Source organism: Rhineura floridana, chromosome 4 (genome assembly GCF_030035675.1).
Source record: "Rhineura floridana isolate rRhiFlo1 chromosome 4, rRhiFlo1.hap2, whole genome shotgun sequence".
In the NCBI taxonomy this organism is placed as follows: domain Eukaryota; kingdom Metazoa; phylum Chordata; class Lepidosauria; order Squamata; family Rhineuridae; genus Rhineura; species Rhineura floridana.
The window spans coordinates 189,233,882-189,256,319 of record NC_084483.1 but is presented as its reverse complement, the minus strand read 5'-3'; the positions used below and the strand labels follow the sequence as shown (position 1 = coordinate 189,256,319).

Genomic DNA, 22,438 nt, shown 5'->3' with positions numbered 1-22,438 from the left:
CTAATGTCTCTGACGTCACTCCATAGTTCTTCTGGCTCTCTGTCAAGTGAGTTTAAAGCCTCAAATCTGATCCATATTTGACCTTTACATTCTTCCAGGGTGTTATTTAAATTGTATTTTGGCATTATGATTGCTTTGTTCTTCTTCTTTAGCTTTACTCTGATTTTCTATATGACCAGTTCATGATCTGTACCGCAGTCTGCTCCTGGTCTTGTTTTTGCAGAAAGTATGGAAGTTCTCCATCTTCTGCTACCAATTATATAATCAATTTGATTCCTATAATGACCATCTCTTGATGTCTACGTGTACTTTAGGTTGCTCAAAAACTGTGCTTGCAAGAAACAAATTATTGGCTTCATAGTCATCATAGAAAATGTATTAAAATTATAAAGAGAATGTGAAGGATTCATTGTAATAATGACCCAAAGTTATTCTTAGTTAAGTTATTTTTAGTTTTTTAGTTATTTTTACATAAAAAATCTGGATTCATAGAATCATAGAATAGTAGAGTTGGAAGGGGCCTATAAGGCCATCAAATCCAACCCCCTGCTCAATGCAGGAATCCAAATCAAAGCATTCCCGACAGATGGCTGTCCAGCTGCCTCTTGAATGCCTCCAGTGTCGAAGAGCCCACTACCTCTCTAGGTAATTGGTTCCATTGTCGTATGGCTCTAACAGTTAGGAAGTATTTCCTGATGTACAGTCAATATCTGGCTTCCTGCAACTTGAGCCCATTATTCTGTGTCCTGCACTCTGGGACGATCAAGAAGAGATCCTAGCCCTCCTTTATGTGACAACCTTTCATGTACTTGAAGAGTGCTATCATATCTTCCCTCAGTCTTCTGTTCTCCAGGCTAAACATGCCCAGTTCTTTCAGTCTCTCCTCATAGGGCGTTGTTTCCAGTCCCCTGATTATCCTTGTTGCCCTCCTCTGAACCTGTTCCACTTTGTCTGCATCCTTCTTGAATTGCGGAGACCAGAACTGGACACAGTACTCAAGATGAGGCCTAACCAGTGCTGAATAGAGGGGAACTAATACTTCACGCGATTTGGAAACTATATGTCTGTTAATGCAGCCTAATATAGCATTTGCCTTTTTTGCAGCCACATCGCACTGTTGGCTCATATTCAGCTTGTGATCAATGACAATTCCAAGATCCTTCTCGCATGTCGTATTGCTGAGCCAAGTATCCCCATCTTACAACTGTGCATTTGGTTTCTTTTTCCCAAGTGTAGAACTTTGCATTTATCCCTGTTGAATTTCATTCTGTTGTTTTCAGACCAATGCTCCAGCCTATCAAGGTCCCTTTGAATGTTGTTTCTGTCTTCCACGGTATTAGCTATGTCCCCCAATTCTGTATCATCTGCAAATTTGATAAGCATGCTCTGTATCTCCTCATCCAAGTTGTTAATAAAAGGACCGAGCCCTGTGGAACCCCACTCGTTACTTCCGCCCAGTTTGAGAAGGAACCATTGATAAGCACTCTTTGAGTACGATTTTGGAGCTAACTGTGGATCCACCTGATAGTCGTTCCATCCAGCCCACATTTAGCTAGCTTGCTAATCAGGATATCATGGGGCACTTTGTCAAAAGCTTTGCTGAAGTCGAGATATATTATGTCCACAGCATTCCCACAGTCTATAAGGGAGGTTACCCGATCAAACAACGAGATAAGATTAGTTTGGCAGGATTTGTTCTTCATAAATCCATGTTGGATCCTAGTAATCACTGCATTGCTTTCAAGGTGCTTACAGATTGACCGTTTTATAACCTGTTCCAGAGTTTTTCCAGGGATTGATGTTAGGTTGACTGGTCTGTAGTTCCCCAGTTCCTCCTTTTTGCCCTTTTTGAAGATAGGGACAACATTAGCTCTCCTGTTGGGTGGTCGGTAGTAGACTCCAAGCACCACATTCCTTTTGTTACCTGCCCCATTAATTTTAATCCAGATACTCTCGGTGGAGCTACCAAGCTCATCTTCCTGTATTTCTGTGTAGGGATATGTATTTTTAACATATAGCTCGACTCCACCTCCCTTTTTATTCCTTCTGTTCTTTTTGAACAAGTTATATCCTTCAATTGCTGTTTTCCAGTCATGGGAGTCATCCCACCAAGTTTCAGTTTTACCTATCAAGTTGTAATTGCCCTCCTGTATTAAGAGTTCAAGTTCGTCCTGCTTGTTTCCCATGCTCTGCGCATTAGTATACAGACATTGAAGACCATGTGATTTATGGATTGGCTTCCTTACCACATTTTTCTTAGGACTGTTACTGGGCCCTATTACAGCCAGTTTTCCATGGCTGTCCTATGAAAGTGAAACACACTCCTCTTTTTCAAAAGGAAAAATGTTCTTTTCTCATCCAATACTGGCTTTTATGTGTGTGGAGGTGGTGAAGAAATGGTAGCTATTTTTTTTCTGGCTGTAACCAGTTACACAAAATGTTACTCTAGAGTGGTTACTTGCCTTCAGAAGTGGCTTTTTGAGGGTGCAAGGTGTAATGGTAGGAAGGGAAGGCTGAAACGTTCTTGAGCATGCATAGAAAACTGTATTGTCCACCGATTTTAAAAGCTGAGAAATAAATCTAAATAAGAGACAGTTATACATACTAATTATATGTTACCATATTTTGAAATGATTATCACCTGAAGCACACTTGTAAAGTGAATATTTACACATTTAGAATTACTTACCGCAGCTGTACAGGTTGTATATATTCCTTCCTAAATCTTTTTAGCTCTGCACTAAGAGGTTGATCTCCATTCTCTATAGCTATGCGGTCTGCTTCTGTTGGTTCAGGTTCTGGAATTTCAAATCTAATGTGGGTGGGAAGACAAAATGCAGGTAAGTAAGCATGCCGATTAAGTGATATTTTAACAACATGAAAAATACTGATTGCAATAAGCAATAAGGAATAGGACTAACATTCTTAATTTCATTTAGAACAGTTTCATCCTGACAGGAAAGGGAAGGGCTATAACCTCTATAGAATTTTAAGCCTTCCAGTTGGCACAGGTACAAAACCCGTAAGTATGACTGTATAGAAAACACAATGAAGTTATACCAAACTGAGTTTAAATATTACAATATAGTTGGGGGTAAAGTAGAAATCAATTTGAAAACACACAGGCATCTGACTCCTACAGGTATGACATAAATGGATACCACCTGTATTTTATACATTCAATACTTTGTAACGCACATAACAAACCACACACATTAAAGCTACGAGGGCTGTTACTTCATTTGTCTAGTTGGGCATGTAAAGTAAGAATGGGGAGTTGAAGATTCAGACTAAATTGGGGAAAAATATTTTAAGTGTTTTCCACCCAATTCACACTTTTAAAAAAACAAAACAAATCTGTATAGGGATGGATCCAGACTTCTGCTCAAGGGATAGTCTGTTGGAGGAAGGGAGCAAAGCTGATTTTCAGTTCCCCTGAAAAGCTATTCTGGAGAGCGGGAAATCCTCTGGATTACTACTACTATTACTACTACTACCACCACCACCACTACCACTACCAAATTTATTACCCGCCCTTCACTCAGGGTGGGTTACAACAATTTTAAAATACATAATTAAGAACAGTTGAAAATAAGGTGAGCCCTAAAAACACACTTCTCAGGCCAGGGTAAAGAGATGCATCTTCAGCAGTCACTGAAAGCTGTATGATGAAGTTGCAGGACGCACCTCGGTGGGGAGGGAGTTCCACAACTTAGGGGCTGCCACAGAGAATGTCCCCTCCCGGTCTACCACCTTGCGAGCTTCTGAGGGTTGCAGAGCTACGAAAAGGGCCCCCTCTGCTGATTTCAACACCTGAGAGGGTTTGTAGGGAAGGAGACAGTCTTTCAGATATTTGGAACCTAAGTTGTTTAGAGCTTTAAACACTAAAGTGAGCACCTTGAACTGGGCCTGGAAATGAACTGGCAACCACTGCAGCTGTTTTAAAACAGGGGTTATATGAGTTCTAAAGGGAACCCCAGCCAGTAATCTGGCTGCTGCATTTTGGACCAGTTGAAGTTTCCGAGTTGTCTTCAAGGGCAGTGTGGAAGACAGCATGGGAGGTTTAGAGGAGAAAGGCAATAGGCAAAAATAATGTCCCCACCTCTCCTTCCAGCAGAAGCCTCTAATGGATTAAGTACCTTCTGTGAATTGAAGGAACTCTTCTGTTCATGGAAGGCCACGTCTGGATCTAACCCTTTGTGTTTTCCAAAAACTGAAGGTTCTCTGCTCCCTGTCCCTCACACATAAAAAATCATTTTTTCTAATAATAATTAGAATGCAAAGGGGTTTTGGCTGACACCACCAGCTTCACTAAATCTACAAGAACTCTGCTTCTTCAGTGTAAAGAGTACCATATGAGGCATTCCAATCAGGTTTCAGGACTGGACATGGAACGGAAACAGCCTTGGTCGCCCTGGTGGATGATATGAGGAAGGCGTTGGATAGGGGAGAATTCACCTTCCTCGTCCTCCTGGATCTCTTAGCGGCTTTCGATACCGTTGACCACGGTATCCTTTTAGATCGCCTGGAGGGATTAGGAATAGGGGGCACTGTTTTACGGTGGCTCCGTTCCTCTCTCTCAGACAGGCACCAACAGGTGGCATTGGGGGATGAGGTTTCAGACCCTTGGCCTCTCAATTGTGGAGTGCCACAGGGCTCTATCCTCTCCCCCATGCTATTCAACATCTATGTAAAGCCGCTGGGGGCCATCATCAGGAGATTTGGGCTGCGGTGCCACCAATATGCGGATGACACTCAGTTCTATCTCTCGTTTAAGTCCTCACCAGAGTTGGCAGTGGACACCATTTCCAAGTGCCTGGAATTCGTAAGTGAATGGATGGGAAGGAATAGGCTGAAACTAAATCCCGACAAGACCGAGGTGTTGCTCATGGGAGACAGGGGCAGGTTGCGGAATATAGACCTGGTGTTCAATGGGGTAAAATTGCCCCTAAAAGACCAGGTCCGCAGCCTCGGGGTCATTCTTGACTCCCAGCTGTCCATGGAGGCTCAGGTCTCGGCAGTGAGCCGGGCAGCTTGGTATCAATTACATCTGATAAGGAGACTGCAACCCTACCTTCCTGCCCATCTGCTCCCATGGGTGATACATGCCCTGGTCTTCTCCCGCTTAGACTACTGTAATGTGCTCTACGTGGGGTTACCCCTGAAAATGGTCCGGAAATTACAACTGATACAGAATGCGGCGGCACATTTGATTAAGAACAGCCGTCGCCGTGATCATATCACTCCGGTGTTAGAAGATCTACACTGGCTACCAGTTGTTTACCGGGCCCAATTCAATGTGTTGGTGCTGACCTTCAAAACCCTATACGGTTTCAGCCCAGTTTATCTGAAGGAGCGCCTCCAGCATCACCAATTATGCCGCCTGATGAGATCAGCCACACAAGACCTTCTCTTGGTCCCACCAGTTAAGATAGCGAGGCTGGTACAGACCAGAGGGAGGGCATTTTTGATTGTGGCCCCTACCCTCTGGAATTCCCTTCCTTTTGATCTTTGCCATGCCCCTTCCCTGATAGGTTTCCGCCGGGCCTTGAAGACCTGGCTGTTCAGGTAGGCCTATGGGATCTCTGGGGTAGGTTGCTTTTAATATTGGTACATTAATTACTGTTTTGGTTTTCATTGGTTTTTATTGTATTTTACTATGTAAATGTACGTCGCCTAGAGTGACCGTTAATTCAGCCAGATAGGCGACTCATAAATAAAATTTTATTATTATTATTTATTATACTCTCATATGTGTATGTTTGTTTTGGAATTTTTTTCCTCTTCTCAGTGATTTTTGAAGCATGTTAAAGCCCTACATACATATTGCAATTGTGGTGTTTTTTTTAAAAAAGAAGCAATATCCATAGGATAGAAATGTTTTTTACAAACTCACCTCAGAAGAAAGGAACCAGAATTACAAGGCAGTATTTAAAAAAAACCCTCTTACCGTTCTATCAGGAGACTCAATAATTCCTGAGGTTTGCAAAAAGATCTATACGTCGTAAGAAATGTTCGAACGAAATTGGGATCTAGGATAGACAAAATAACTATTTCAGTACATTATTTTAAATTGCTTAGACAGGAAGTAAAGAACCATAAATGTAAACTTCAGAAGTTCCAAACAATAGGGCTTGAAGCAGATGTAAGAGCAGCGGTCTCCTAATCATGGCTGAGGGAATGGGAAAAGGGCTCTCATTCCTGATGGATTTTTGTTCTCTTTGTAGGAAAACCATATTTAGCTAGCTAAGGGAAGATCTTGCCTCTGGGACTAAGTAGGCAATGCTAACCATCATTTCCTGAGGATGCTAGTGACTGGTGGGGGAAGGCAGCATTGCTCATCTGACTTCTCAATGCCGCATGTTGCTGCTAGTTATCAAGGAGAAGACAAAGACAGCCAAGAATAATGCAGTGCAGAGGCAGGAGTATTGGATTGGCTCTGCCACTGTGTGTATACGAACCTTCCCTGTGCTGTTTCCCTTCTTGGTAACTGGCAATGATGCACAGTGTTGGGAAGCCAGGTGAGCAATGTTATTCTGCTGCTACTACCTAAGGGATGAAATGTCTTCCTAGATCCCCAAGAAAGCTCCAAGCTAGAAAACTCAACACATGTGAAAGAATCAAGTGACAGTGAAAACCACACTGGAACATAAAAATAAACCTCTTAATAGATTTCCTACAATTTAAGCTATTGGAAGAAGCTAGGGCCGCATCATGGACACATCTGATATGGGTGGTCATTAGCAGGAAAGTATTTCCCCTTCTTCCTGGTAGGCAGAAGGGTGTTTAATTCAAAGATGTCAAAAAGCAGTAAATCCAGGGTAGGCAAGTCTGCACAAGACCCCGAAGACCCTGAGCAAAACAATTTGCCAAAAGCTGCTCTGGCTGAGGATCTAGCTGCAAATAATCAGAACAGGGTAACAATGGACACAAATCTGAACACAAATCTTTTTTGCATTGCCATAGGCCAACAGCAATCATACAACAGTATAACTCAAAATATGATTTAAGCTTTATAGCATAACCCATTGCAATATCCAATATATTTTTCAATAATAATAACACAACACAAAAAAGCTCTCACTCATTTACACTTCCACAGAGTTGACAGTCCTCTACTACCTACCAGTCTTCATCCACCTTCATTATTCTAAATCATGCCGGCAATCAGTTGTATGGGAGTCAGTCCATTCCTTTTTAATAGCCAAAATGGTAACTAGAAAGCTAGCCAAATAAAATATGATCCTAAGGGTCTGGTATGCCGGCAAAAAGACCATGATGTCCTCTCTCACTCAACTGAATTTGTTCCCCAACCACTTTGCTATAAATTTCTGCCTAGCAGAATTATATAGACTGCACTGCAACACTGTGCATTCCAGGGTTTCTATCGCTAGTTGTCCACACTGATACCAGTGCACATCCCTCTGAACTTTCCAAACATAACTGCAGAAGGGAAACTTCAATCTTGCCAAAGTACTCCTTGGTATGCAACTTTAATCAACTATGGTGGAAGGGCACTGACATCCAGTCTCTGGTAGAATAGCGACATTCTTTGGGTATTACTCTCTACCAAACACTCATTAAATCTAAATGCAAGATATTCTGCCTCATGAAGTCCAAAGCTTTCTTTGCTCCCTGCATTAACAACAGTAAAAATCAGATAAAATGCTATCCTGGCTATCAGCTTAGCGGCTGACTTAACCCAGTCACTGTCTGGGATATTAATCAGTGCTAAATTTGAAAGTTTCTGCCTATTTCCATAGGATAACATAATACAATAAGCTATCCTATTATTTACTAAATGTGCCAACTTCAGTAAATTCACTTTGGCTTGTAACAGAGAGAACAGCTTATCATATGGCACCCGGAATATGGCCCTCAGATATTAATTTTCAATGGATTCAAACCATTGCAGATCTGTATTACTTCAAGGTTGTGCTCCCTAGAGCAACTGTTCCACTATTTTTGCCTCAAAAACTTTTAAAAGTGCAGGTGGAATTAATGACCACCTTTACCAAAATAAAATGTGGCCACTACTTTAATTGTCCAAGCCACCATTTTATCTAGCTGGTTCCACATGCACTTTAAAGGATTCTCAACTGGTTTAAATGATACCAAGATGTTTAAATTGCTTACTTAGGCAATCTGATTCCCTGATCTTTCCCAAGAATCATCATCTTTGTTTTACCGTAATAGTTAACCACTCAGATGAACAACAGCTACAAAAATTCCTTATAATCTCCTCAAACACACTTGTGAGGAACATGCAATGATTATATAAATCACATGGTCTTCAATGTCTGTATACTAATGCGCAGAGCATGGGAAACAAGCAGGACGAACTTGAACTCTTAATACAGGAGGGTAATTATGACTTGATAGGTATAACTGAAACTTGGTGGGATGACTCCCATGACTGGAATACAGCAATTGAAGGATATAACTTGTTCAAAAAGAACAGAAGGAATAAAAAGGGAGGTGGAGTCGAGCTATATGTTAAAAATATATATCCCTACACAGAAATACAGGAAGATGAGCTTGGTAGCTCCATCGAGAGTATATGGATTAAAATTAATGGGGCAAGTAATAAAAGGAATGCAGTGCTTGGAGTCTACTACCGACCACCCAATCAAGGAGAAGAGGAGAATGTAACTTTTGAAAAGCAAATTACCAATGTTTCGAGGAGGCATGGTGTAGTAGTAATGGGGAACTTCAATTATCCCAATATCTACTGGGAGACAAATTCCGCCAAACACGGCCCCTCCAAGAAATTTCTGACTTGTGTTGGAGATAACTATCTCCTACAGAAAGTGGAGGAAGCAACCAGAGGATCAGCTATCCTGGACTCGATTCTAACCAATAGAGATGATTTGGTGGATGAAGTGGCAGTTACAGGAACTCTGGGGGAAAGTGACCACACCATACTTGAATTCTTGATTTTAACAGAAGCAAAGGCTGAGAGTAGCCATGCGCACACCCTGGACTTCAGGAAAGCTGATTTTAATGAACTCAGAACTGTAAGTACCATTCCATGGCAAGCCACCCTAATGAGAAAAGGAGTCCAAGATGGGTGGGAGTTACTAAAAAAGGAAATTCTAAAAGCGCAACGGCAAACAATTCCAACAAGGAAAAAAGGGGGGAAAACAGCAGAAGAAGCCAATGTGGCTTCACAAAAAGCTTAGAGATGACCTGAAATGGCTGCCCCTAGATTGTGGAATTCCCTCCCTAGCGAGGTTCGGTTGGCTTCCTCGCTATCATCCTTTCGCGCCCAGGTGAAGACTGTTTTATTTAGGCGGCCTTTTAACTGAACATGTTATAGTTTTAATCTATTTTGATTTAATCTATTTTTAATTGTTTTTAACATGTATATTGGTTGTTCTGATTGTTTATTGTTTTAATTGTGAGCCGCCCTGAGTTCCTCGGAAGAAGGGCGGGGTATAAGTATTTTAAATAAATAAATAAATAAAAAAGGACACATACAGGAAGCGGAGAGAAAGCCAGGCCACAAAGGAAGAGTACAGGCAGGTATCACGGAACTGCAGGGATCGTGTTGGGAAGGCTAAAGTTGAGAATGAGCTGAGGTTAGCGAGGGATGCTAAAAGCAACAAAAAAAGCTTTCTTCAGGTACGTCCATAGTAAAAGATAGAGAAAAGAAATGGTGGCACAGCTACTCAATGAGGATGGCAAAATGATAACAGATGACAAAGGAAAGGGAAACATGAAGTAGAAGGGGCAGGATCGGAGCTTGAGATTGATAGACAAATGGTCAAGGAATACCTAATCACTTTGAATGAGTTCAACACAGCAGGGCCCGATAAACTGCACCCTAGAGTATTGAAGGAACTGGCTGAAGAACTCTCAGAACCGCTGTCTATTATCTTTGTGAAATTGTGGCGGACAAGTGCCGGATGACTGGAGGAGAGCTAATGTTGTCCCTATCTTCAAAAAGGGCAAAAAGGAGGATCTTGGAATTGTCGTTGATCACAAGCTGAATATGAGCCAACAGTGCGATGTGGCTGCAAAAAAGGCAGATGCTATATTAGGCTGCATTAACAGACATATAGTTTCCAAATCGCGTGAAGTATTAGTTCCCCTCTATTCAGCACTGGTTAGGCCTCATCTTGAGTACTGTGTCCAGTTCTGGTCTCCGCAATTCAAGAAGGATGCAGACAAAGTGGAACAGGTTCAGAGGAGGGCAACAAGGATGATCAGGGGACTGGAAACAAAGCCCTATGAGGAGAGACTGAAAGAACTGGGCATGTTTAGCCTGGAGAACAGAAGACTGAGGGGAGATATGATAGCACTCTTCAAGTACATGAAAGGTTGTCACACAAAGGAGGGCCGGAATCTCTTCTCGATCGTCCCAGAGAGCAGGAAATGGAATAATGTGCTCAAGTTGCAGAAAGCCAGATTTCGACTGGACATCAGGAAAAACTTCCTAACTGTTAGAGCCATACAACAATAGAACCAATTACCTGGAGAGGTAGTGGGCCCTCTGACACTGGAGGCATTCAAGAGGCAGCTGGACAGCCATCTGTTGGGAATGCTTTGATTTGGATTCCTGCATTGAGCAGGGGGTTGGACTTGATGGCCTCATAGACCCCTTCCAACTCTATTATTTTATGATATTATCAGCATACAGCAGGAGTGAAACTGGTCTGTTCCCCCAAATATAATGGACTATAAGCAGAAAAGATGGTAGTAATACTGTTTAATATGCAAGCAAACAAAAGGTGAGCCAGCAAACAACCTTGTTGTTTCCCATTAGTAGTTGGGATGCTATTATGATAATTCTCCAGAAAGTCTGGGTAAGACATTTACTGACTTTTCACAGTGGAGCCTTATAATTAAATAAAACAATCGACTGTCTATAAGCTTTTAGGACAATTTCTTCCACAGAAGTTCCCTACTAATCAAATCAAAGACAGGTTTCAGATCAACAAATTCAAAATACAAGGAGTATTTCTTTTCCTTAACATACTTCTGAATCAGATGCGAAATTACAGTATGGTCCTATCACCACTTTGCAGCTGCTGATTGGTGGTGGCAGCCAGGAACAGAAGCAGACACCACCACAAAGGCTGCTGCAGACTACATTTCCTGCTGGTACAAAATTGTAGTTTTATTCTCTATCTCCAACACTGTTATTTTTTCAGCGCCAGGTCAAGACTTTCCTCTTCTCCCAGGCATTTTAGCATGTGTTTTTAAATTGTTTTTTTTTTTAAGTGTTTTTAAATTTGTGTATTTGTTTTTAATGTTTTTAATTGTTGTAAACTGCCCAGAGAGCTTCGGCTATGGGGTGGTATACAAATGTAATAAATAATAATAATAATAATAATAATAATAATAGTCAACTGTTGAATTTTCCTCTTAAATTTCTGTTTAATTTCCCTCTTAAAACCTTACTTGTTCCTGGGCCAATATGTTCATTTCCCCAAAGCAATCCTTCAGCATAAGCAATAGATAATGTGCATATAATTTATATAGTAAGGAAGCCACAGACCTGAACTTACAAGAGCTGAACAGGGTGGTTCATGACAGATGCTATTGGAGGTCACTGATTCATAGGGTCGCCATAAGTCGTAATCGTAATTGACTTGAAGGCACACAACAAGAAGTGTACTTCAACTGACAAACATCAATGGCTTCCAGACTTCTGGACATAAATTTAAAATGTTGATTTTCACTTCTAAAGCTGTTAATAGCTTGGGACTAGCTTACCTGAAAGGGTAAACCTTAAAGTCTTCTTCTTAGGCCCTGAAAAATGTCTTATGGTCGGTCTGGTCCTCTTCAGTTTAAAATGTCTTTTATAGTTATTTTGCATTGCAATTGTTCTATTTGTTCTGTGAACCACTTACAGAATGTATGTTATGAGGTGGTCATATAAATATAATAAACAGTTTCCAAGAAATAAAATATAAACATTTGCTAGGACGAGGACACAGTACTATTGATGTGTCCCATAAAAAAGAATAATCTGAAGTGAATTAATGGACTGGCCTTCTGCCAGGATTTATTCAAAGTTTCTAAAATTTTGTTTGAATGAATGTCTTGTTTGAATGAATCAATAGACTTTTGAGTATTGATTTTGGTCCAGACATGTAACTATATCGGAGGTGGTTTTTCAGTGTCCACGTTTTTTGTTAGTTTACCCCATTCTCTCCTCATCCTTTTCTTATTACTTGCATATGATAGCCTGGCCTTCTAGCTATGGATAGTAATTTGGATGTGTCCTCCATCTTCTCAACCTCATAAAGTAGTCAGGGGTGTTACAGTCATCCTTCATCTTAAAGAAGTCAACATAGGAACGAAGGAAGCTTCCTAATACAAGTCAGACCACTGGTTGATTTAATTCAGTATTGTTCACTGACTGGCAGTGGGATTTTAGACAGGTTTTTCTCTCAGCCAGGGATTGGACCTGTGATCTTCTGCATGCACAGCAGATGCTCTACCACTAAGCTACAAACCTTCCCCATAGCTCATTCCTCATTTGTAGTGCCCTCATATAGTCAGCTGAAGAGAGACGCCAAAGAACTATTAGGTTCACCAACTGGCACTATTATGGCCTCAGTGCATCCCAAGGGAGGGCAACTCTCCAGAACCAGATATCTTCTCCTCTCAGGCAAAGTTACGTTGTCTCTTTCTAGCTGCGTAGTTGCCAAATCAGAGGGCAGGGATAAAAGATTAATATTGAATTCAATTGCCATGGTCCCTTCAGACCACAGCAAGGGAGGGTCCAGGCCTAGTGCACAGCATAGGGGAAAGCACTTGAATTGCGGTTATCCCAGTTGGTGCCTCCTTGATGGACTTGGTCAGAAAGAGTCAGGTGCAGGGAGAGAGGTGGCCTCCAGCAAAAGCACAACTCAATTTTTGTTTTGTAGTTTACATTTCGCAGCTCCTCGGGGAGTGTTGAAAAAGCCTTCCCTTACCTAGAAAGGGAGACAGTTGGAGAGAAAAATTCTGCCTCCTCACATAGTTGTATAGTTTTGTATATTTGTTTTTATTGTTTTTAATTGCTGTAAATTGCCCAGAGAGCTTCGGCTATGGGGCGGTATATGAAATAAATAAATATTTGTTGGCACCAGTCAGTCCCAGATATGGGACCTTCCCTGTGCTGAATGCTCTACCTACAAAGAGACAACAGGCGTCATGCACTCCTTTCCCAGAAGCTCCTCACCTCTCTTACGTGAATTCTTCCTACCCTTAAACCATGGCTCATTTTGCATGCACCAGAATTGCTCAGGGTTAACCCTAGCTAGGATGTTCTCGACCATGAAAAGAGAGAGTTGATCAGAAGGAGGGCACAATCCCAAGGCCCATTTCTGATAAAAGCTAAGGGACAGTACTGTTACTTCTGCACTAGCATAAGGACAATGTATTGACATAAATCATTCAGTATATGCATTTACATATATAACTCGTATCTTTCTTTTTTTGTTTCTACACAGCAATGTCATTTTTCCTACTAGATTCTATACCTACAATTTCATTTAGCCAAGTAGATGGCTAAAAATACACACATGTAGTTAAGTCAGGATGTCTGTCTATGTGATAAATCTATCCTCAAACAGGCTTTAAAAAAAGCTAAAACATCTAAAAAAAATCATTCCTGAATGCGTTAAAAAAGGAAATGGACACTATGCTGACGCACAAACATTCAACGTATCAAAGCTCTATTAATAGAATAGCACAGCCCTCTGAGAGAAGAAAGTTGCAAACTCTTTCAAAACTGGAAGGGCCAAATCAGGAAATGCAAAGGAACTTTCTACCACACATAGAACTGTGAAGAAAGGCAAAACCAACCAACCAACCAACGTAAGGGTCTTTGGAAGACATCAAAGTTCTGTTCAAATAGTCCATACTAAATTTAACTGACAGTTACTCAACCTGCTACTTTTGCCCCACTGGAAGCTGCTTGCTTTGATCCTACTTCCTATTAATTTACACAAACTAGTTACCAACAAAAAATCCCAGTATATGGGGTGGATTGAAGGGAGGGGACCAGTGGTTCTCTGCAAGGTCTGCCTAGGCACACTCATCCTTCCCCATTTTAATTTTTTAAATTATTATTAGGAGGAACCCAACCATGTGTGAAGGGATTTAGGCTTGCACAACAGAACTTTGTTGTCTTTCCTTGAATCTGCAAAGTATCCCCAAAATCTGCTATGGAGAATTCCCAACTCTCTAGGACAGATTGAGAGGGTATGCAGAGGGCTTCATGGGGGAAGAAAGCAAGGTGGAGTCCTGCTATGTGAGCTGAAGTCTGGTCTGATCATACACGGACAGCACTGGATGCAACTGATTATTTTTATTCAATTTATTAGTTGCTTTCCACGTGGAGTCTCAGTGATTTACAAAAATAAAATTCCAATAATACACAACACATGTTTATTTTAAAACCAGAACTACCAGAAAGGTAGTCAAACCATGAAGTAAACACCTCCTATCAGCAATGTAATCAAAGACTTATCTGGTTAAAATACAAATACACCAAGGGATTAACACTCAAAACCCTAGAAGAGAAATGCCTTTACCAGGCACTGAAAATATATCAGTGGCAGCACCAGGATCCTTTCTTGTGAGTGCATATGACAAACAGGAGGCCACCATTGAAAAGACCTGCCATATATGTACCAGGCAGAACCTCCACATCCAGGCGCAAGAGAAGAATGAAGTTTCTCCTCTTTCCTGATATTCTTGAGACTACTTACAGAGAAAGAAATGTTTTGTGAGCTAGACAGCCTAAGGTTTTCTTGGATACAATCTATTTACTTGCAGCAGGGATGGATAACCTGTAACCTTCAGCCTAATTTCAAAAGTCCTCTGCAAGCAATACATTCAGGCTTCTGGGAAACATGATCTGTTCCTTTCCCAGCAGCCCACTGGGTGGGGAAGAAGAGGGACAAAGAAAGGGAGAAGGGTGTGTCAGGAAGAAGAGAAGGAGGGGAGGGAAAGCCCTGCCCACCCAAAGCTGACTTCAGCTGCGCCCACTGCTGGAATGTGGACCTCGACAGAAAAAAGGTTTACAGAACTTATACGAAGGGACATTTTGGTCCCATAGACAAAAGTATCTTAGCAGATCCCAAGTTCATGTTTAGCATCTTGGATTATATGAAGTTGAGTTCACATGAGTCTAGACAGATGTAAAGAACACTGCACCAGCTTTTTAAACATTTAGCCTACTGGACCAAAACAGTGTTTGTACAGTTATTTTCAATTGTTTATAATTCAGTCAGATGAGAACAGATGGTCACTGAACACTGAAAAAGTATTTTGCCTAACGGGAAGTATTCCTACAGAATACTAACTTCCTGCTTCCACCCGTTTATGTGTAAGTACTGTTCAATACAACAAAAAAGTTTTCTATTTTCAAGCACTATTGGATTGAATCTCTTACAATTATGATACAGGTAAAGGTAAACGTGTCCCCGCAGTTGTAGTGCGAGTCGTTTCCGACTCTTAGGGTGACAATTATGATACAAGACCTATTTTTCATTTGGGGACAAAATACTTATATTTAATACCATAATAATTACGTTGTGATTTTTCAAAAAGGACCAGAACGTATTTTGAAAGAGAAAGACAAGCATGACACTAAGATGAAGCCACAAAGCCTTTTGGTAGCAGCTGGGTTTGCCATGTGCCCCTGGGTAAAAGCAAAAACAAAGTGTTTTTTCTGGTCTATTGTAAACTTGCCCAGCATCTGAATTCTTCTTCCTGACCACCTGTGCCTCAGCCAGAGAAAGAGTAGCTTCCTATTAATCTGGAGCTGTCTTGGCTAGAGGAGGCTTTTGGAATAGTTTGCAGAGAGTATCACCTGCTGAGACCCTACTCCAATAGTGTATTTTGTTCGGGTGAAATTCTTAGTTACCATCTCTCCCAAGATTGCCTTGTGGGTTAACGTGGCATTAGAGTATTTACAGCAGACATCACTTGCTATAATCACAGTGCCATCAAAGGGTTAGGTGAATAAATCAAGAAAGAGTTGGTACCAAACCAACTCCATAACATTAGTGTCATAATCAGTTGTGGGCTCTGCAGGCCCACAACTGCTTATTTATTAGGTCTTGCTACATTTTGCAGTAGTCTACATCTATGATAGTTACACCACACCTAGGTATAGCTAGGTAACTATACAAGTATAGACTGAGACACCGCAGATGGAAGACCAACTTAAACATAACATAAACGTTCAGAAAAGAAAGAAAGCTGGAAAACAAGAAAGGGAACCTATCTAAATAATTCATGCACAGAAGCTTCTGTTTGGCATTCTCATGGAAAATGAAGTATGGAAAAGAAATAAAACATTTTTTTTAGGAACTCCTGGGGCTATGTGTATGAAATGTGTTTTAATTATTTTTAATACTGTATTTTAGATTTTGTAACCCCACCAGACCTATTTATTGGTGAAGGGTGGGCAATAAATAACAACAACAACAACAATAATATGTGCATGCTGCAATCCTGAAGCAGTGGGTGCCTTTGCCTGTCCTATAACTAGCGAAATCACACTAAATTATGCACGTTTATTCTGCATAATTTATACATGACAAAAATATTTTTAAAGCAGAATTTGTATTGGAGTTCAGAATTCTTTCTAGTAGGAATACATACAGCCCTGTATACAACTGTGGCCACATTATCAATACTTTGTAGTCAGTCCTGTTTTCATAATAGCATCCTGCACCTATCAGCCAGAAAAAGGGGAGGAAAGCCTTCTACATAAAAGTCTGTCTGAAGACAAATTTCCAGGGATTTAACCTTTCTCTTTGAAGCTAGATATCAACAAGTAGCATGGGAAAAGACATCAGACTAACTCCTGATGACCATACCCCCACCAATATCAAATGCTCCATGCTTTAACACACACATTTAAGGCCAAAGGGTTTCTCAACTATTCTGTTAAGTGGAATGGCATTTAGGAAATGTGCACACCTGACAAGTAGGAAATAATTAAACATCTGTTTCATTAACATCCTATAAACAAAGCACATAAAGTAGGTGGTGATCTAATTGGACATGAAGGTACATATCATCCTAATCAAGTCTAGACATTTGCATTCTAAAGTATTTGATTCAAAACTTAATTACTATATTACTTCAACATAGGCAATCTTTTGCAATTTATTTCAGACCACATGGTTCAAGTGATCCACATTTCTGTTTCTTCTGTAAATAAAATAAATTGATGTGGTCTTATATACTCACATTAGCACTATTACAAAGCATTGCACATGAATATCCTCTCTTCTGGTAGGATGACCCATCCTACACTGAAAGTGTGTGGGTAGGTATATGGGAGTGTGAAAAATTCAATTTCCCCCCTGAATATGCATAACAGGGGTCCTCCTTAAAAGTCCCCTCTCTCTCCATAAACAGTATAGCAGGATGCAGTTGCTGAAGTTTATAAATGTGATAAATGATTCCATAGTATCTGTTTATGCTTCTGGATGCATATAAGCACAGCTTATGCCATATTTCAGTTGATTATGTTTCCCAAAGAATGGCTCTATTCCTCTACAGATTTGTTAATGTTAGCTTAGCCTTAATCCTTATCAACTGGAAGTATGCTAAAGTCTTTTTGTTCCATATCTCAAGAGATAAACGATCCAGCATCCAAGCTACTAGACAGATGTAGCTAGAGGCATAATCACTGAGTAGGTACAACGATCTTAAGCATGCCACTAGAAGGCTTTTTACAAGCTACCACTTGCATCAGGCACTTATACCACCTTGCTTCTCTGGGTGTATGGAAGATAGAAGACACTGATTAGCCAAAATTCATTAAAACATGAATTCAGATATTTTAAAGATCTGGAAGGATTCCTTACCAGCATACATATGGTACGTAAGTCTCTCAATGAGTTTGACAACAGTTCCTGCCTTGATAATAGGGATTCCAGACTTGGGCTGCATGTTTTCTTCAAAAACAATATTCTCTTCAGAATCAGGTTCTGCAAACCTATAAAGCTCAGGACTTGGAAATCTCATCTGTTCCTCCTTCTCTTCTTGTAGCATTGTTACATCTAACATTCGCTCCAGGGTGCTTCTATACTGTAAAGAGATCAAGGCTGCCATCCAGTTGTTTTTCTCTTCTGCCGATTTAGCAGCAAATATAACACTGTTCTCATCTTTTAAAATTATTTCAAAGGCATGTTTGTATTCATTAGTGTCATCTTTATCATTGATTTGTACCTTCCGCATGAGAAACTTTTCTTTCAGACGATATTCTGCATTGCTAGCACCAGGCAGTCTTGGCTGGCCATGATTTGATTTACAACAAATCATTAGACCATCAAAGAGAAATATATGTCTTTCATGCTTGGCACCCACACGTGTGAGAGTCCCCTCCATTATAAATTCATTGCAGCACTGTCCAATGTCTTTACCTTCCCAGCCATCAATGTTCTTCTGGATTTCGTTCATTTTCTTGATTGCGAGCTGCTTTCCCTTCATTTGTTGACTATAGAACCGGCATGCAGATTCACTTTGAAAAACAAGCAAGACAACATTAATTCAAACAGTAACTACATGTTACTAGCAGAAAAATAATGCAGGTCTATTCTGAAAACTTGCCTGAACAAGTGCCTAACAATACATTCCATGAGCTAGCTTCAAGTTAAATTCAATTGTTTCAGACGTGAAAGTGTTATGGTCACTGTTAATTTTAAAACTAGACATCTAGGACAGAATTCCAGTTAGCCAATCAACTTTGGTTAAACTGCAAAATGGCAACTAATGCTTTATTAATAAAGACTGTAAACAGTGGAAACAATTTTTGACACTACACTATTTTTTATTTAATTATAGCACATATTACAATCACTCAATCATGAGTGAGCACAAAAATCTGGTAGGCATTTTAAATGATTCTGCATGATATTTCCATTTCTTAACAGCTAATGAAAAGCTATTTTTCTTACTGCTTACCAGAAGTTTCTCAAGATGCATTCACTAGAAGAATACAAGGACACACACATCAGAGAGTTTGAAAACAATAGCTATCTGGACTTTGATGTCACTTCCTGTGAAAAAGTAGGCTTACCACAAATAACTTTGTTCATTGTTTACTAAAAGAGGAAACTGGAAAGCCTGGATTTATAGCACAATACTCCAGAGCTTAAAAAAAAAAGGGGGGGGGAGAATGGAAATGCATTTACCTAAGCCTTCTCTTTGCAAGACTTTTGGAGCATATCCTTTCCATGCTACTCTGAAGATTAAGCAGGGCTGTAATTGCTTGCTTCAAACATTCTTTGTCCTCTTCATCTTCACTTTTCTCTTCTAATTGCTATGAATGTAATAAGAAGTTACAGTCCTACATAAGTTTACAAATCAGTTTTCATCTTTCAGTGGCAAAATAGCTGGTCAAAATTTCAATAACCTAACAGATTGGAGAATAATCAGAGTTAGCAGTCTATGGGTAGAAGGGCGCAAGAAGCCTATTCAGAAGTTCACATTCCATTGAAGGAATCGAAGAACTGAATAGACACTGTCAACTTCCTTCACTGCTGTCAGTTTGTTAGGGAATTAACTTGAAGAAAGGAGGCTAAGAAAAATATGTGCTTGTGAGTAGAAGACTGTGATCTTGTTAATTGTAGCATTAGGAAAAGGCCTAACTGAGGAGTCTTGATATCTAGTTTTAATTAAAATCTAGGTAATTACTTTGCTTTAACAGAATGTTTCCAGATTTCACTTCTGCAATCAACCCAATAAGCTGTAAATTCCCTCCCCAAAGGTGTGCCTGGCACCTCTTTACCGTAGCGTTTACACCTGAGATGTACATTTTAGAACCCACCCTATTCTCTTGGCTGTAATTTGTTTCATCTGTTTTTAATGCTGTATTTTAAGCAGGTCCTGATTGCGGGCTTCCCAGAGTGAGAACAGGATACTGGACTAGATAGGCCTGACCCAGTAGGCTCTTCTTATGTTCTTAAATTGCTACAACCTGCTCTGGGATCTCATGGTGAAAGACGGGTGAGAAATCTTAACATTAAGAAATAAAAAATTAGACAAAATGCTGGATTTTAATTGCAAAAGACCATGTTCAAATCTCTACTTAATCATATAGAGCACTGGGCAAGTCTCTATCTCTCTCAGTCTAAAGTAGGGGTCACCAACATGTTGTCCGTTGGTATATGTATAATTGCAGAGGCCTTCTATGGCATCCACAGGGTTCTCATTCCCCACCCCCACAGAAATTAGGCTTGAAATAAGCATTCTGTTATAGCCAATAGAGTAGGCTGTAGTGTGCACTTGGTTGCAGAGTGTTGCAAATGTGCTCACAGACCCAAAAAAGGTTGGTAATTCCAACAAGATCCCACTCACTTTTGGGAGAAGGGTCATGGCTTAGCAGTAGAGTGCATGCCTTGCATACAGATGATCCCAGGTTCAACCCCAGCATCATATAGAATTAGGAAAGACCTGTTTGAAACCCTGTAGAACCACTGTCAGGCTGAGTAGACAGTACTGAGATAGGTAGACCTACGGCCTGACTTGGTATAAAAGCAGCTTCCTATGTACCTCACAGGGCTATTGTAAAGTTAAAATAGGATAGCTTAATGTATTCTGTTCTGAGATCTTTGGAAGAAAGGCAGAATAAAGGAAATAAATACACCCCTCCTCTCAACCCATGGCTTATGGAAAATAAACCTTTCCCCATCTCAATTAATGTAAACCCAGGACCATGATCTTTGATGGAGAGACATATGACTAGTGTATATAGAATCCTGGGCTCTGGTTCACTTCCAAACCCAATTGCAGGGCTAGTTTTCATATTTAAAGTCCTTCACAGCTTGGGATTCAGGTACCTCCTGCTTCTATATCAACCTTGTCTAAATGTTAAGTTTCCACTATGGACCTCCTTAAAATGCCCCTAGGATCAGAGATGAAGACAGCAGCAAAGGAAGGGGTTTTTCATCTTAAGCACCCTGATGGAAACATTTGCCTGGTGCCCACAATCTTTCTTTTCTAAAGTATGAAAACATTCCTATTTTAAACACTGGTTTTATAAAAAATGAAATTTACTGTGAATTTCTGTTTGTTGAGGATGATGGATGGCATTCTTTATTAGGGATGACACCTCCTCCTGGAAGGAACAGGCAGGGTTCACTGAAGCCTTTTGCCTCCTCTCCAGGGGAAGGAGTCATCCCTCTCACAAGATTAACTGGCAGAGACAACTCCTCAACCCCACACTAACATTCCAACTTCAGCTCTGTCAATGACTGAAACCTAACTGTTGAGAAACTGTACCGAACAGAAAAGAGAAACCGACAGGAAAAAGAGAAGCACAGCAAAAAAGGACTTAACTACAATAAGGTAGAATAGACACTGCCAAAATCAATGGAACTCATGCATGTGGAAAGAACAGAAAAAAAACCCCTAACTATATGTATATGGCAGTGGCAGGAGCCATAACTCACACCCCTCAGTTTGTCAGCAGAGGAAGGAGAGGTGGCAGAATGTTATCCATTATTCCCAGCAAACAAATTCACAGTAAGACAAATTACCGTTTTTGCCTGAGGATGATGGATGACATTCCTCATTAGAGATATGACAGAGCAGTCACCAGGACCTGTGTGGGTTTCCTCTGCCCCTCACTGCCTTACAACCTTTTGAAGGATCTACCCACCAAAGGCTGCAGCCGATGACAAAAATGCACCCAGTTTATAGTGTCTCAAGAAAGTGTAAGAAGCCCAAATTGCTGCTCTAAAAATCTCCAGCAGAGCAAGCTACCCTTAAACACAGCTGGAGCCGCCTCACCCCTAAGAAAATGGGTCATGATACCACTTGGCAGTTGCCTGTGCAATGCCAGGTAGGCCTGGACTATGGCAGTGTTCTTCAGCCTTGGGTCCCCAGATGTCCCTGGACTATAACTTCCATCATCCTTGACCACTGGTTAAGATGCCTGGAGATGATGGCTTTTGTAGTCCATCAACATTTGGGAACCAAGGCTGAAGAACACTGGGCTATGGCATCCCTGAACCACCTAGAAATGGAGGATGAAGAGACCTTCCTCCCAGTAGAAGAGACAGAGGAAACCACAAACCCAAAGTCCCTGATTTCCTCCAGATAAAACCAAAATGTTCTGACACCCAAAGTGTGCCACCTGTACTCCTGTGAGCATGAAGGGTTCTTAAACAACAAAGGCAGCACCATCATCTGGGACCAATGGATCACTGTGTTGATGTTAAGCAAGAAAGATGGGTTGGGTTGCAACACCATCTTATCAGGATGGAAAAACACAAAGCTGTGGATAGGAAGATCCAGTCTCTAATTCTGACACCTTTTTGGCTGATGTTATTACCACCAAGAATACCATCTTAGGAGACAAAACAAGTAAGAAACATTTACTGAACAAGTGGCCATTAGTACAGTGGGGACACAATTCAAATCCTATGTGAGAAACTGGTGCAGCCCTGGAGAGAAGCCAGGGCCCAAC

General features: G+C 40.7%; 1 protein-coding gene across 1 annotated transcript in view; it reads right to left on the bottom strand.

The window, feature by feature from the left end:
- SOS1 (SOS Ras/Rac guanine nucleotide exchange factor 1) overlaps positions 1-22,438 on the bottom strand; it is a 97,693-nt gene that overhangs the window by 46,901 nt on the left and 28,354 nt on the right. Inside the window, exons 9-12 of the mRNA XM_061625577.1 lie at positions 19,161-19,288; positions 17,832-18,487; positions 5,951-6,032; positions 2,690-2,812 (exon numbers count right to left, since the gene is read on the bottom strand). Of these exons, the coding sequence (XP_061481561.1) occupies positions 2,690-2,812; positions 5,951-6,032; positions 17,832-18,487; positions 19,161-19,288 (989 nt within the window). The remainder of the gene's footprint in view (positions 1-2,689; positions 2,813-5,950; positions 6,033-17,831; positions 18,488-19,160; positions 19,289-22,438) is intronic.